General features: G+C 49.7%; 1 protein-coding gene across 1 annotated transcript in view; it reads right to left on the bottom strand.

Annotated features, from left to right (window-relative positions):
* Nucleotides 1-9,230, bottom strand: part of CREB3L2 (cAMP responsive element binding protein 3 like 2) — a 68,899-nt gene extending 59,669 nt beyond the window's left edge. The window contains exon 1 of the mRNA XM_026037260.1: nucleotides 9,108-9,230. Within this exon, the coding sequence (XP_025893045.1) occupies nucleotides 9,108-9,215 (108 nt within the window). The 5' untranslated portion in view covers nucleotides 9,216-9,230. The remainder of the gene's footprint in view (nucleotides 1-9,107) is intronic.
* Between the last annotated feature and the right edge of the window lie 7,449 nt (nucleotides 9,231-16,679).

Here is a 16,679-nt window from a genome sequence, read left to right as displayed (position 1 = left end):
CAAAGGAGGGCTCCGCAAAAGTCTCGGCTGCTCCTGAAGAGCCCATCCCATCCTCACTCTCAGGAGCCTTCCCCAAGGAGAATGCTCACACCCCTGCTTCTGCTGCGAGAGGAACAGTGCGAGCAGATGAACTCCTTACTCTGCTTTTGCTCCTAAGTTCTGTCTCTGCACATACTTGGAGAGCAGACAAATCTCTTCTTTGGGTACTGGAAGCACCAGGAATGAAAACATACATTTTCAGATAACCCACAGAAATTCCAGGCTAAAGGCAAGCAGATCCCTGAGGTTGCCAGAAAAACCATGGGGAGACTTGGAAAGAGACAGCCTTGGCATAAACAGCCCCCGGTGYGTGCAGAGCGGCAGAGCTGCTGGGCTGCAGGGATCCCAGCGCACGTCTGCTCAGTGCTGGGGGGCTGCAGGGTGGCTGCTTTCTGTTACCTTTCCTTCTACAAAAATCCCAAGGAGAACAGGAAGGCTCTTTCCACACTTGTCCCTGCAGGGTTAGCTGTAGAAAGGATACCAAAGAGGCAGCTCTATTCTAAAAGGCATTAGGGAGCATATAGGAAAGATGGCTCTGAAGCAAATGGGCTTTCACCTGGTCATATGGGGTGACAGAGAAACATGCGGCCAAGACACACAGTTTTATCAGGGAAATCCTGGCTGAAATTATAGATGCCTCAACAAACCACAAGTCAAGAACACAGCCCTGCACGTCGTGTTTACTTCATGCAAGCAAAAGGGACATGTGTAATAACCATTTATTCAGGATGGCTGGAGCTTAGTCTAGTTTTTCTTCTTCCCTTTCAATAAATCCAATTCCAAACTGCAGAACAGGCAAAACATTTAGCTTCTGTGAAACTCGGTATATCARCAACAAGATAGCTAATTTAAAAAAAAAAMCATAAAAACAACAACAAAAGTAAGGACTTTATGTAGTCATTTATTGAAGAACTTTGAGGAATATTGAAGAACTTGGTGACCCAACTACTGCCTAGCAAAGCAGTACCTAGGTCTTATCAAGATGGTCCTCRAATTCACGCGTGTTCTGCAATCACCGAGCAAGCGGTGCCGCTGGGAAGGGATCTCAGGAGGTCTCCAGTCCAACGTCCTGCCCAAAGCAGGGTGAGAGCTGAGCGGGTCACTAAGGGCTTTATCCCATCTACTTGGAAACTGCATGAAGACGGCACAACTGCCCTGGGCAACCTGTTCCAGTGCTTGCTCACGGTGGAAGTTTATACTTACAACCAGTCTGAATGTCTCGTTTCCATTCATATCCATTTTCTCTCATCCATCTGAAGGATCACTGGTGCGAAGAGTTGGCCTTTTCTGCAGACCTTTACATCACAACCTCTTAACTTTGTAATAGAAAAATSAAACAAGATGTTTACCGATATTTGTCAATGCTTTCCTTGCTTCCAAAGTCATCGCCTGCTTGAAAGCCTTTTGTCACAGCTTAATAGCCTATGGACTGAAGGATCCGTGGCAGCACTCTCAGGGGCGTTGACACCAAGCAAGCAGGCACCCTTCGCCCTCACTGCCTGTGTCACAGCAGGGAGCTTGCAGCTCACTCCAGCAGGAAGCAGGGCTGGCAGAGGAGAGCTCTGGAGCGTCCGGGGTTTGTCCCACCGAGCTGCAGCGGAGCAGCTCACCTGGCAGAGAAGCAATACGGCAAAGAGCTGCTGCGCCCTCCYGCACCTCAGCCTGGGGCACTGCTCACTGCAGGAAGGAGGGCGGCAGCACCCAGGGCTAGAGGCCTCCCTGAGGCTCCCCAAGAGGTTGTTAGAACTGCCTGGTCTCCATTTCTCACCCCGTCACAAACAGATTGTGTGAAAGGGTGAATCCAGCCCCGGCGCATCTGCAGGGGAACTCTTTTGCTTTGCACAGCCTGGAAAAAGAGGAAGTGGCTGTCAGATTTTTCCATCAGAGTTTTGCTTGTCACCACAGCCCAGCAGGATCACTGACAGAAGACTGAAAGCTGGTTAGTGGCAAATGGCAAAAGTRAAAAGGACAAGTTCCCAAGACGCCGAGAAGGCACAGAGGCCACTGGCTCTGTTCCGCAGTGCTCTTGGAYGCACGGCAGCTGCAGAGACAGCTCCAGTAATTCAGGTCTAGCCTCTTTAACCAACAACCTCTTCTTAGGTCCTCACAGGGCCTTCTCTGCTTCCCATGCTGCCCTGGTAAGGGGAAGCATTCCTTACGTGGCAGAGCACTTCCTTCCTTCCTGCGCACATTTAACACTGGCATCACAACCCAGCTCAGAGACTCCCTATTTGGGGCTGCAAACAGCCTCTACCTGGCACCCAAAGTCACCATCACAGAGGGCTGGCAGYGGCTGCCTCAAATCATCTGCTCGGGGCTTCATCAAACTGTAGTGCTCGAGGTGCCCACGCTGACCTCAAACCCCCTTTCTGTTCATCCTCACACAATTGCCTCCTCCCAGGAACCCCCCTTCTTTCCAGTGACACATCCAAAAAGAGACCAGTGGTATCACATATAAATATATACACAGACATATATATATACATACGTACATATATAAATACACACACATATATGTCTCCAAAGCCAGCGAGGCCGTTCCCGCTGCTCATTCCTTTAGCCCAAAAATGCAATCCCTCCACCTTTTCCCCAGGCAAATATTCCCACTACCCTTCTCCCATGAGCATTAGTATTTCAGCTGCCACACACTGAAGCTGGATCAAGGAACTCAYCCTGCTGAAAACTAATTTCTTGCACAAAAGTTTTCAATAGGACAWGCCTCTGGCAGCTGCCACGAGAGCCTAGAGTTACAGGCAGGTGCAGAAACACTGCCAGGACTTAGCACCTAAAATAAAAAAACAGCCAAAGGGCATCTAGATAGCACGGATTTCTCATGTACATGACTCATGAACAGATGAACGCAGAGTAACATCAGAAATGAATGTGCATTCCCTGGAAACCAGATGTAGAGCTGTTCTGCAAGAGTCTCTGCGGACTGACCCCAAATCCACGTCATGGCAAAAGAAAAACTGCACGGAGGAGTCAGAGGTATTAAAGAAGGGCCTAATAAGCTCAGTGGAGGCAGCCAACATGGCAYATGGAAGATTGCACTGAGTTTTCACCCTTGGAAAAATGGCTATCACTAATTGTTAAACTCTCATCCACAAAATGATTCTCCTCCCAAGGTAAGAGAAGCCCTCCAAGATACAGCCTATGTGACAGACGTTCAAACTCAGCATTATTATGATGTGACTAGAAAGCAGTTTGGGGGAATGTGGAGAGAGAAGCGGTTCCTGAATGGTCAGCAGAGCCTGTTAAGTCATATTTGCATAGAGCACAAATACCAGCAGGAGCTGTTGGCAAGCACAAGGCCACCAACTCAGCTCGCATGGGCTGCTTTCAAGGCACGCGAGCTCCTCACTTTCAAAGCACTGACCGAGTACCTCAGAGGCCACGACTAGCTGAGGGCCACCGAGGAGAGCCCACAGCGACACGGACTGCAAAACTGCTGCGAGGATGAGCAGACTCGGTAGGTGAGTAGCAAGACTCAGCCCCAGCTGGGTTGCTCGCAGTCTGGGGAGGGTGTTCAGCCCTGAGAAGGAGCACAGCATGTAGGCAGACTCATGGCAGGGGAGAAACRCAGCCTGGATGAACTGCTGCAAGGGGGAGCAGTGCCTGAGGAGGCAAGAGGGACACACAAATCAAGCTAAACTGCACCGTCCCAGCTGGGATTTGCAGCTAGTCATCAAAATAGTTGGCCTCCTCCACAGGCACAGATGCTCCTATGAAGAAGTGAGAAAAGAATGTTTCAATAAAAAGAAACTGAGCTGTCTTTCTTTCACAGTATACTGGAAACTTATTTAACCACCACATGTGAAAGAGCCCACAAGATGGGACATTTCACAGTGTCAAGAAAAAGAAAAAATGCAAAGARCAAAAAACAATCTGCAGAGAGCACTAATGTTCCCRCCATTCCTGCAGATAAGCTGCACAACTCTAGACCACAGGAAAACCCTGTCTGGTAGTAACGTGAATGAAATTCCTTTGCCCCAATTACCATGCACTGTCTGTCCCACATTTAACAACAACCGACCTTTCTAAGCAAGAAAATATCCATGTAGGACAGTGCAGAATGGTGACTCCACAGGGGGGAAAAAAAAAAAAAATATTTTGTGTACATTAAACACTGGCTCATTCTTATCTGCCACACTCCAAAGTCAGTCCCAGAACAGACGAATGCTTTTTCCAGCTCTCAACCTTACTTCGCTGAACAGATCCTCCCAGGCCAAGTGAAACCCAGCCAGCAACCCAATACACTTCTTTTTCTAAACTTAGCTGACAGAAAGCAGGAGGGCAAGGCTAAAGTTTCAAAGGATCACACGTGCACCTAGCTCAGCTTTTAGAGAAACTCTGAGTTCAGAACCATCACAGGTACCCGGCAGGTTCCTTGCCAAAAGGAGGGGAAGGAGGGAATGGCTTTCCTTGTAACGTACTCCGGATAACTAGCTCTGCTCTTYATCAGTTAGGATTCTGGTGCTTTTAATATGGGAAGTCATTCTCAAAATTTAACACTTCTGCTTTGCAACAAGTCTACATAAAGCTATTTCAGTTCCATGCTTTCCCCTTTATTATGGAAGAATTYAGGCAAAATCCTTGAAGCTGCGGTTAATTTTACAAGCTCTTCAGTTAGAGTTAGCTAGCTGCTGCTCCTTATGAAGATGTGCTGAGAAGAACACACGATGGACTTGAGCTTTCTTGCTAGCAGGCAATAGGCTAACCCACACTTTCAAGAAAACGAAAGCGGGCAGCATTAGCACTGGATTTTTGCCTTATGTGCACACAGCCACCATGGCTTAAGACACAATCAGCTCCCTGTCCGTACGCGCTGGGGTGACTGCCGCTTTTAATTAAATACGGAGACAGTAAAAATCATGCAGTGTATTTGTTTGCAGCTGAGTATTGCCATACTCCGAAAAACAGAGGCAGGCCGAGGCACTCGCTCAAACGTGCTCCTCCTGCAGAAGTCATCAGAAGACCAAGCAGCAGCCGTCAGTGTTTGTGCACAGAGGAAATGAGTCACCAAGGGCTCCTGGGGAGATGCAGGAGCCTGCAAGGGGCAGCTTTTATCTGAGCCTGGCTCAAAGTTTCCCGGCTCTTCTCGGATGGCAAGCACAGCTCTGCACTCCAGCCTTCAAGGACAAGCTGTTTTGGTTTTGCTCTCACAGGGAGATCACAGTCCAGAGGCTGAAACTTTCCACGCTGCTGTATACATGCTTGCTTTGTGCACATTTGCTACTTTAGGCTCGTAGTATCATCAGYGACATCAGTGACATGACAGCAGCTTATCTAGCTCAAACACCCTTCAAAATATTCTACCAGTCATTATATATTTGAGGCATTTCAATTTTTGACAGGAACTGCAAGTCCTGCAGCTGGGCCCTGAAAAGGATGAGCAACCTGGGCTGCTTGGCAGTTGCCATGCCTTCCACCTAGCTACTAAAACCCACAAGATAATCAGGCTGCCACATCACAGAACCCTGGTCTAACTTTTCAGCCAACCGCTGCGCCCACAAACCTGTAGGGCAGGTGAAGSTCTGCACCTGCAGCGCCCAGCTCCAGCCACGCTCACCTTCATCYGCGTGTTGCTGTCGTGTGGAAGCAGCAGCCACCAAGAGCTAATAGTAAAAGTAAACAACTGGAGCTGCCTTTCCACTGCCACCTGGCAGCCGGGGACAGGCAGCTGCCATTCGCAGCACCTTTGTCAGCAGGCTTGTCCATCTCGGCATTTACCAGCGAGGATGCCGAGGGGCAGAGCCCCCCCGGCACGAGCAGAGCTCTCCCACTCCACGTCAGTCTGCGTTTCACAGGCAGCAACAGCCCTGACAAGGAGGCGAGAACTTGCAACCCAACCTACCTCTGCTCTCTTTGGGGAATGGCAGGGTTTGAACCTCCTTTCCACTGGACTGCCAGAAAAACAATCACACAATAACCATACTAACACCTTGTAAAACACTAGGACGCAGCATTACCAGACACAGTACTTGCAGACACATCATGTATGTTGTGCAAACATCCTTGGGAAGGCTCTTAGCCTCTTCTCAGCTGCTAAATTAAATTGCTGTGGAAAAACCTAGCTGCCAGGGAGCTCTCTGGCATGCAGGTGATCTCTCTAAAATGCGCAGCTGCTAACAAGCCACCTGAAGGACGGCTGCTGCCAAGGCCCAGGCGAGCTGCCTCAGGCCCCGTGTTTCTCCCAGCACAGCCGATGAGATCACCAGCACCTAGAGCCAAGCGGGGAAACTGCTCCTCGCACTGCTGAAGTCACCAGCTGTTAAACAGAAATGTAAATCCCCGGGAGGCTGGATTTGGCCCTGGTAATTAAGGCTGAAATAGTCTCGAAAGTAGGTTGAGCTTTTACATGTGTGCATACTTTCATACTTGTCTGCTGGCTTCAGACCATCGAGCAGACCCCAYGAGCAGCTTCCGTGGGAGCTAAAAGGTTAAAATGTAACTTAAAATACACAAAAGGCAGTTGGCAGAGATTTCTTCCCTTTGTGTGTCTGCACACGCAGGTCTGACTTCACAGGGAAATATCCTTCTTCCTGCTTCCAAGGCCTCCTCTCAGTTTTCTCCCTTGCCCTCGTTCCCCGTGCCGGCCTGGCGTGCACTCCAGGACAGCGCGGCTCCCCCAAACACGTTTCTGAAGCCACCTTAGAAGTTTTCTGAACACAAACTTGCACATGCAGCTGTGTGGAGAACGCAGGACCAATTCTTGCCCTGGGCCCCCAGTTCCACTTAGGCAAAGGAATAAGCTTTGCGGGTGCCCTGCACCGTGGCAATAGTCCATCCTTTAGGGTAACACCCATGTAGCACCGCCAACCAATGTTGCAGCACCTCAGCTGCAGCTCTGGCCTGCCTCAAGAGCACGCAGAGATCAGAAGATGCCACACGGCACGTGTCCCTCTCTGTGAATAGGACGGCGTGGGCCGCAGGCACCCATAAAAAGAGAGCACAAGAGGGTCAACGTATCACCTAGGTGCTCTAACACCATGCAAAGATGTTCACATGCAGCAGCAGCTCCTGGGTCMAGCCAGTCTTCTGTGATCCAGAGCATAAAGCAGGAAAATAACAGTTGTCTCATCCAGAGTTGTGTGTGGAGGGGGATGGGAGGTTGTTTTGCTTTTTAAGTTGATTATAAGAAACTCTGAAGTAGAGTTTGTGCTTCACAATTTTCCTCCAGAGCTGGAAATAAAGTATGACAAGCAGAAACACATATTTTCTCTCATGAGAGATCATTACAGAAAACCTTYTTATCTTTAAAGATCCCACCACACCTACTTTACTCACGGCACTTAGCTGCTTATATTTATTTTTTTATTAATGATTTCACTCAAATTCATTCAACAGTAAAAGTTAATTTGATTTCATGCTCTTGAATTCATTTTAAGATAGTCCCTAGAGAGGCTGCCTCTTTATGAGCTCCTTAAAATCAATGTCCAGGTAGAATTCATTCCTCCCAGCAAGGCAGGATACGTGCCAAGGTTTTGCAGGCGCAGCTATGCGCTCCCTCTTGCAAAATACACATTGCTACAGCTTCCAAAGYATGAAAATCCTAAGAAACTTGAACACTGAAAATGGAGAAGCACCATATTTCCATTCACAAGACAGCCGGAATGTTTTGTCCCTCAGGCTACATTWAACACCAAGAGATGGGCTCCCTGAAATGAGACAGACAGCAGACATTCCCATTTCGGAGCGGCTACAAGTTCTAACCGGAGAGCAAGACCTCCTTCAGGGCACTAATTAAAAGAGTACAAGAAGACTAAGCAGAAAGATAAAAACTGAGTGGCACCCTAATTCTTCTCACTGCAAGAATTTGCGCCAAGCAAGAGGAAATATCCCCACACAAGAGTGAAATCCAGCAGTGAGTACTCTCACACGGGCCTTTCATCTCATTCACAACCTTCCTTTTAATCCGGTTAAACTAAAAATATACCCCTCAAAACAAACAGACAATAAAACACACAGACACACACAGCAAAACAGCTGTGTGAAGTAAGGACAGACAGCTTYTAAAGTGTTCCTACTGGCTTATTTAAAAAATACAAGAACCTCCTGCTTTCCCCCAGGTCTAGCAGAAGATACACGTTGCACAAGAAAGCAAAAGACCTTTCAAAGGCAGAGGGGCTAAACGATGTTTAAAAACAGTCGCAGCAGGCGACAGCCCTGCTCTCCACTGCCACCAGCTGAGCTGGTGACTGACACGTTCCCAGAGCAGCCCGCATGTGTKGGGAACGCACCAGAGAGCCAGGCCCAGAGCCGGCACCACCAAGCACCTTTTCCCAGGAGCTGCCGGGTGCCAGCACTGCCCTCGCGGTACCACGGGTGTGCGACGGCCGTGTGCGTGTGCGACACACGGTGCAGYGCTGTGCTGTGCCGCGCACGCGGCCGCTCACGGGCAGCGCGGGCCCACGGCGCCGCCGCCGCGGGAAACCTCTGCGCTCGCAGGCACCGTCCGCATCCGCGGGGCAGCCACGCAGCAGGGATACAAAGATGCTTTTCTTTGGAGTGCTACCTGTTGCACAAGCGAAACCGTGCAGATTCTGGCCAACGTGCAAAACGGGTGGCCTTCTAAGCAAGCGGTGAGGAACCCTCTGAAGGGATCCCCTTCCCGTAGCACCTCTCTGCGATGCTTCTCCTGAGAACCAACACAGTGACAACAGCCCGGCTGGGTGCAGGGGGAGCAGAGGGAGCCCTGGGCTCGCGTGGTCCTGTCCGGGTGCCAACGCGGAGCAGGACAGTTAGTCACTTCCTTCCTGCACTGGGGGGACACCAGGGACTGGGACAGGGCCAGAGCAGCTGGTGGCAACACAGGAGACACGGGCAGCCCCTCGGAGGGCACCCAGGGCCGGGCAACGAGGGGCACCAAGGGACATGTCGAGGCCTCGGCTCSGGCGCCCGCGGCGTCGCTGGCAGCCCCGAACGGGGGCTCAGGGCACCCAGGCGACAGCGCAGCACGTGCCGGCGGGGAGGACGCCGCCACCCCGAGGCCCCGCACCCGCCCACTCGTGTCCGAGGCCGCTCCGTGGGCGGCGGAGGCGGCGCCCCCCTCGCCCGCCGCTCCTCACCGTGTGGCCCAGCAGAGCCTCGGGGTCGGCGGGCTCGCACAGCTCGCTCAGCTTGCGGTCCCAGTGCAGCAGCAGCGGCGGCTGCTCGCCGCTCTCGCACACCTCCATGGCAGCCCGGCACGGGACACCGGGCACGGAGCGGCTGCCGCGCTCACGCCGCGCCCGTGGGCCCTGCCGGACCCGCCGCCGCCGTTGGGGGCCGGGGCGGACCGTTACCCCCCCACACCCACCGTCCCGGCCAGGGCCCGCCCCCCGCCGCGCGGCCCGCCAATAGGCGCGCGAGGAGCGCGGGCGCGCCCCAATCAGCGCGCGGTGCTCGCTGCCCGCAGGGCTCCAGCTGTGGAATGCGGGCGGGGCCTCGCGTCACTGCGTGGGCGGAGGTGCGAGACCTCTCCCCTCCCCCACGCGCGCTGCGCCTCACCACGCCCACGCCGCGCGCGCCCCGGCCAATGGGAAGCCGCGGGCGGCGCGAGTGACGGGCACGCCAGCCAATGAGGCAGCGACAAGACTGCAGCGGCGGCGCGCCGCCCCGCCCCGGCGGAGGGGCCGGTGGGCGCTGAGGGGCGGCCGGCGGCGGCGCCGCTGGGCCGCGAAGCTGCGGCGCGAAGCGCCCGCGCCTCGGAGCACCCCCGGAAATCACGTTTCCTGAGAGAGAGAGAGAGAAAACAAATAAGTGAAATAACAAATAATAAAAACAATAAACACAAACAAGGCAGGATACTTATTTAGATGCAAGRTCCCCAAAGCACAGACAGACCCGCCGGCCGGAGCGCGGGGCTCGCCCAGGAAGCCTCCCTCGCGCTCCGGCACCGGCAGCTCCGGCCTCCTCACCCCAGGGAGCTCCATGGGCGGCAAGGAGTGTCCCGGCGCGGGGACATCCCCGCCGGTCCCCGGGCATTTCGCGATGGACACTGTGGAAAACTGCTGCTTCGGCAGAGCCTCTGCCCTAACGCTCCGCGCAGGCAAGGCTCTCACGGCAAAGACTGCTCTGCTCCCTCACGCTAACACTGCCCCAGAGCGCCCGCCAACCCGCAGCAGAAGTTACCTCAGGCAATGGGAAGTTCTCATCTTTAAGGCTTAGCGTCATTCCCAGCTGGGATAACAGAGGCATTTCATCACTCTAAGAATGAGAGATGCCCAGTCCTTGCAATTCCAGATACTGGGCTTTCTTTGATACGTTGTTTCAGCTCTTGGAACGAAATCAAAGCATCTTCTTGTGGTCCAGTTCAGAAATATTTGCCATTTCCACGTTGCTTGTCCCTTAACACAAATTGTAACTGGGTTTCCTGGTTCCGTACTTGCTCTTCTAAAGGTTACACATCCCCTTCGGTCCCCACTTAAGATTTCATCTCCTGGAAGACACCGTTTCAGTCACACAGCAAACACCTGTGGGTCCCGAGTGGCACAGTCCTGGCTCAGGAGAGCCAAGCTCAGCCCTCTGGARAGAACAGAACCACGAGCACTTCCCACCAGCCACGAGGCACCGACACGATGCCAAGGGGAAGAAGAATGGTGATTTTCCTGGGGTTCACGGCCCTTCAGCAGTTATTCTTGTTTTCCTTGATCAAAAAGGAAATTTCCCTAACTGCCTCACCAATTATCTCCTGCAAAGATGAGTTATTTTGAATTACTGTGAAACAAAGCAGCCTAGTATAGGCCCTCATCACCACAGAAAACATGTGAAGCCAAATTACTAGCATGCAAACTGCTACCTACCACTTTGGGGAGTCTGACCTCAGGAACAAACTCCKTGTGTCCGGTCCTTATGACCCACTGGTGTCCAAGTAATTACACTGGGCCAGCCCCAGGAGATGTACAGGGTAAAACTCTCACAGSGCAGGTCCTTATCCAGAAACCTCCATGTTTTTATTGGATGTTTTCTTACTTTTAAGGCTTCTGCAGCTTTGTGATAACCCACTTAACAAAAGACTCCACCAGCCTAACTGCTGACTAACATTGAATTGCTGTAAAACTACTTTCTGCAACAAGAGAATTTCTTAAATGCGACGAAAGATATTTTGTCTGCGTGAAAATCTAATGGCACAGCCATGCTGGCCTTGTAAGCCAGCAAAACAATATCTGAACTAAGACAGAAAGAGGTCAGTGGGCTGAACTTTCTCTTCCTAGAACACTTCCCAGGAGGAAGCACTTAGGAAGGATACAAATTGTACAGTAGGTACTTCTGCCTGTTGCCCTCGTGTGACGGGACACTTTGCCTGACAGATTAGACACCCTGCACTATGACCATGCTGCCCTCCCCACTGATTTCCACTCTCTCTGGGTGATTTAAAACTGTCTCCCTCTTCCTCTGCACCTTCCTAAGGACAGTGGGCACAGCCGCTGTTGCCCTACATGGTGCTACCGAGTACCTGGAAGCATCTTGGTGGATTTCTTTGGTCACAGAAATATTTCAATGCACAGAAACCATCCATTTCTGTGGCTATTAATACAAAACATGACTCTGATAACTAGCTTACCCTAGACATCCTGTGCCTGCCATATTATCAGTGTTACCTCTCATTCTGGAGCCTTAACAGTTCTAAAATAGATCCCCAAGACTTTGTAAGGAAACACAGCTAAACACATGGCACAGTGTGTCCTGGTAAGGGAGCAAGTAACAGCATTTAGGCCACAGAGAAGTTTTTGTGGTGCAGAACTAGTTATTCTTTCAAAGAATTATAAAGCTAGTGCTAAAAATTGTCAGCATACWTAGGACACCAAGAAGGAGTAAGTAAAACTGGAGGAAATCAGTCCTTTCCAGGGAATAGTAATTATTCAGCACCCTGTACAATGCACAGGACAGCAGTCCAACACACTGTGCATTGTTACTCACTAASTCCCATTACAGCAGAACAGAGACACTGTGGCAAGACACACGCCACCACAAAAATGGCAAGAACGTTATTCAGACATAGCTCTCCTCTTAACTTTTTCCCGTGTAGCTGGGAGGATTTAAAGTTGTCATTGGAAACTAGAAAACCAGCAAGGCAGTTTTTCAGCCTTTCATAGCTTTCCTCTTAAAAATGTTACTAAAGCAGCTGTAGGTTCCGAGTCATCTGTGAGCATTTTGGTCTCTCCTTTTGTGTATTTTGTGTATCTCCATTTCCTCACCACAAACTTCCGAAGCACATTTGATCTCTCTATCCTGTACACAGCACAGTGAAAAAACTGATCATCAGTCTACAAGAAGATAAGTTTGCCCTTCCTGCACAGCAGCAGGCTGAAGGGAGGAGGACTCCGTTTTGCTCGGCACCGTGTTGCCTTTTGGCAGGAATCACTGACCACATGGAAAACCCACACGGAAAACCAACCTAGCTGAGAAAGAGAGGGCTGTTAAGGTAGAACTCCAAGCAAACAGCATTAACTTTTACTATGAGGGAAAACAACTAGCAATAATGCAAGCCTGCACGGTCACTCCCAGAACGCCTGGCAAAGGAAAGCTGCTCTCTTYTCATTGCATCCGGGTTGCTGAAGCCGTGACTCTCATGACCGCGTTACTCAGTTCTAGATCAGGTCAGYTGCACAAAGGCTCAATAAATATTTACAGGTAACATTTTTTTCTGACTTGTGACAACTGGGATCAAAAGAACCACCCATTTACCAAAGCCATTTTGTTTAAAGAAACTTTAAAAGTCACCCAGCAAGAAAAAGACAAATAGGAACAGAGCCCGCAGCACAGCAATTGTTACTTACTTTCAGAAAGAACAAATTAAACATCTTATCCCCTAAAACCCATTTTAAAAGCAATTTTTAGAGCAAGCAAATTTCTTCAACAAAATTAGCAACTCTTAGAAAATGCAGTGCACAAACCTTAGTACTAAGAATAATACAAAACATGGCTTGACTATCAGCTTCTGATCGCAGTAGTTGCTGGAGATTGCTTTGAAATTGCAGAGCATGTGAATAACTAGCCAGTATCTTACCTAGGACATAAAGCTACAAGCAAATAAAGAACCTTATACAAACTAAGAGTCATTTCCCACAAGATGATCTCTCTGTAGAAAGCCCATGAAAACTGTTTCCTTTCCAAGGATGTGCCATGCAAACATGGAACAAACACATTTCTTGTGYAAAGAAGCTCTGAATCACACTGCTCTGTGAAGAAGCTCCCCCCCAGCCAGCACCAGCAAGGGAAAACAAGGCAGGATCTGGCCAAAACAGCGGCCAAATCTWAGTCTGTATCTATGGACACGTTCAACTGCAAAAAAAGGCTTCCACCACAGAAATTTCCAAGTTAAAAATAGAAGCTGTGCCTCGGAATAGTTAAGTTCTCTTCCTACAATCCTGGCATTATGCTCCTTCTCTGACATGAACACTTATGAAAGATGTGGGATGGCCGGTACGGGAGGCAGCCTGCTATTAAAGCCACATAATTGGTACACTGACAGAAACCTAAGTTGCCTTTACCAGAATATTCCTCCCTCCTGTTCCCAGAGACTTCTCAAAGCTCTAATTTAGCTTTCCTGCCTTTGCAATTCATGGCTGCTCTTTTATCAGACTCCCGAAGACGATGCTAGCGCTCACAAGAGAGGGCTGGGACAAGGCTCAAACACCTCCCTCTCYTGCAGGGCCCAGGAGAGAGTCGTCAGGCAGCTGTGAGGTCTAAGCAGACACTCGGTGGTAAAAGGGTTTTGGGAAGTCTACAGCAACTCCAGCTCTCAGTCACTCTTAACCCATTTTGCCAGTCTGTCCTCAGATGTTTGATCCACGAATCCATGCAACAGAAGTAAGAGTAGAGGGTCCTGTCAAAGAAGGCAGCCCCACTACGCTGAAGTGTCCCTTACATGTCTCAGGGCTGCTATGAAACACTTCAAATACTTGGTTAAAATGCCCTGTCATTCTTTGGACAAATCATCCCTTTTTCCCCTAATCTATCTCTATAAATAAGCAACGGAAGCTCCTTAAGAACATGAAACACTTCAGAGGCCCCAGCTGATGCCAGCAGTCAGGGTCTGCTTAGCCTTGTTTACACGTGAGGTTAAGGGGGACAAGCAAAAGTTGAGTGTCGTTTACCATGAGACAGCATGGACAAATCCTCACTGTCTAGACACAAAAAAGATAAAACAACATTTAACACAGTAGACTTGTCTCCATTCTTCTGCACTCCCTTACAGAGCAAGTGCCATTAAGGAAGACAGAGGGAGAGCGAGATGATTTTACACTCTATTTCCTCTTAATTTCATCCAAAATTCCTTTGTCGTAGATTAACTCGCCCAACAGCAGCAAAGCAGACGTGGGAGGTGCAAGCACAACAAGCCTTTGCCACTGGTTATTTTCGCTGTAACTACGTCTATCGCTAAGGCAGTATYACTTACAAAAATCTACCCTCGTACAAAACCGTGATGAACATCCAAGATACTCCATGGCTTTTCAAACAGAATGTTCTCGGGGCAGGAACAACACAGCAATCTCTACAAGTTTATTAGCGACTTTAAAGGGAAGAACCAGAAAAGCAAGAAAAGCGTAAGTTCTTGAGCAAATATTTTCCCTGCTYGCACCTAAGCCAGGATCTCGCGCTGGCTCAACTCTGTCCTCATCCTGCACCAGGGAGAAACCAGCACGAACCGCGTCAGCCCTCGCCCCTCCCGAGGAGGCTTCTGGCTAAGATTCACAGCAGTGCAGGGAGTCCTCGCTGCCACCTCTGTCCCAAGGCCGGAGCACAAAAGTTCCCGAGTTCCCGAGCTCCAAAGCGGCTCTGGCAGCTGTATGAGCCCTGGGAGCCTCCACCATCAAAGCAGGGCACAGAAGAGAAGCAAACCCTAAATAAAAGAGGCACAGCCCCTTCCCTGCATAGAATCATAGGATCCTTAAGGTTGGAAGGCACCTTTAGAGATCACAAGGGGCTTCCCAGGTGCAAAGAGAGCTTAAGACAGATCTTAGCTGCCCCAAAGAACTGTGCAGGCAAAACACAAACAGCTTCAGAGAGGCTCCGTTATAATAAACCTACAGGAGTTCCCAGCTGACAAGACATCCCTCACATCTATCCTGCTGCCCGGGTTGCCCTCCTGCATCCCTCGGCCGGGCACGGAAGCAGCACCACGTGCCTGCCCTGCAGCGCTTCCGCTGCCGTCACCCGAGCGGGGCAGAGCCACACAGCATCGTGCAGGAGTAACGAGAGCAGGTGACAGTGAACAACSATTTATATCAAAGGAATAGGCAGCAACGAGTGGGAAGTGCCAGGCAATACTACAAGCCCGGGACTGCCGGGGTTTAGCTCACACTGAGGCTTTAACCATTAAGTGCTTGGTCTCTTTCCAGCCCCAGGGAAGCACARTATGTTCTTCACACAGGTAAGGCAAAGTAGCACCAGTACAGCAGGCTCGKATCTAACAAGGAATAGCTACTGTAATTAAAGCCTCAACTTCCTATTTAAAAAGAGAGCACAACCTCATGTGGATGACAACATGTTTAACTCACTAGGTATTTCCGGYCACAGTATCCAAGTTACGTATTAGTGTTCTAGTGAAAGCACTACCTTCATCCAGAAATAAATGCCCTTCAGCTCTTTGGAAATACCACTGATGCTCACGGAGGAGAGCATAAACACGAAGACCACTGCATCAGACAAAGAGACAGAGAAAAGTATATACATATATATATATATATACACAACCTGTACTATGCTTAGAAAGCAGTAAAACCCTACCAGCAGTAAGATAAAAAATCCCATCCCTCCATTTGAAAGCAGGAATTTTTGCCACCTTTAACCCTTCTCTTTCCCTGTTCACACCACATGCTATCAGTGGGAGTTTCACTACTTCTCTAACTAGGTAGCAGAAAGAAGTACCTTTTCAGCTGTGCCTTTTTATTTTTTTTTTTAACTAACAATGCTAAAAGCTTTCAGTCTTCCTTGCAATGGAACCGAAGTCAAAAGATAAGAAATGCAACTAGGCACGCCCACGTTAGCTGAGAATCCTGGACCCAGAATGTTATTTTTACACAGCACTGCRTGCCTCTCAAAATGCAGGCATTCTCGCAGCTCCTCCTGATGGCCAATGGCAGCCATAGCACCCCAGCCAGGTGCTGAAGTGAGACTTTCAGCACTGTAACAGTCACAAAATGACAAAATGCCATAATAACAAGGATCTATGGAGATAACCAAAGCAGGATTTGCTGAGACACAGTGTCTTATTTGACCCAAGATCATACTCAAGGGAGGGGCAGGCTCACGGGCACAAGGTCTTCTCTGAGTCTGAAACAAAAACAAACTTCAAGAACTAGTCGAGGCCAATGGCTCTGGTTTATCAGAGCATCTAACTGAAGTAATCTTTAAAGAAGACACCTATGGAACACAGGAGGGAGAGCAGCAGTAAGAGGCAACTACAGTGTTAAGCTCTATGGGACAGAAGAGTGACAGTAATGACAACCAAGAAAAAATGTTCTGAAAATGGCTTAAGATTGGGGCAGATAATTCCCCTTTATATATATATTCAGTTCAGAAATCAATGCTGCCACAGGGATTACCATTTCCTCAGAAGAAACAACAAAAAAGAAAGTAGTTCAGCAAATGACAAACAAAAAAAAAGCACAAAGGAAAATCGCACAATAACACAACAAAACATGCCCAGACAC

The sequence above is a fragment of the Nothoprocta perdicaria genome, unplaced genomic scaffold, assembly GCF_003342845.1.
Source record: "Nothoprocta perdicaria isolate Ctin4 unplaced genomic scaffold, notPer1 scaffold_195, whole genome shotgun sequence".
NCBI lineage: Eukaryota > Metazoa > Chordata > Aves > Tinamiformes > Tinamidae > Nothoprocta > Nothoprocta perdicaria.
This window is presented reverse-complemented; position numbering and strand designations above follow the sequence as displayed.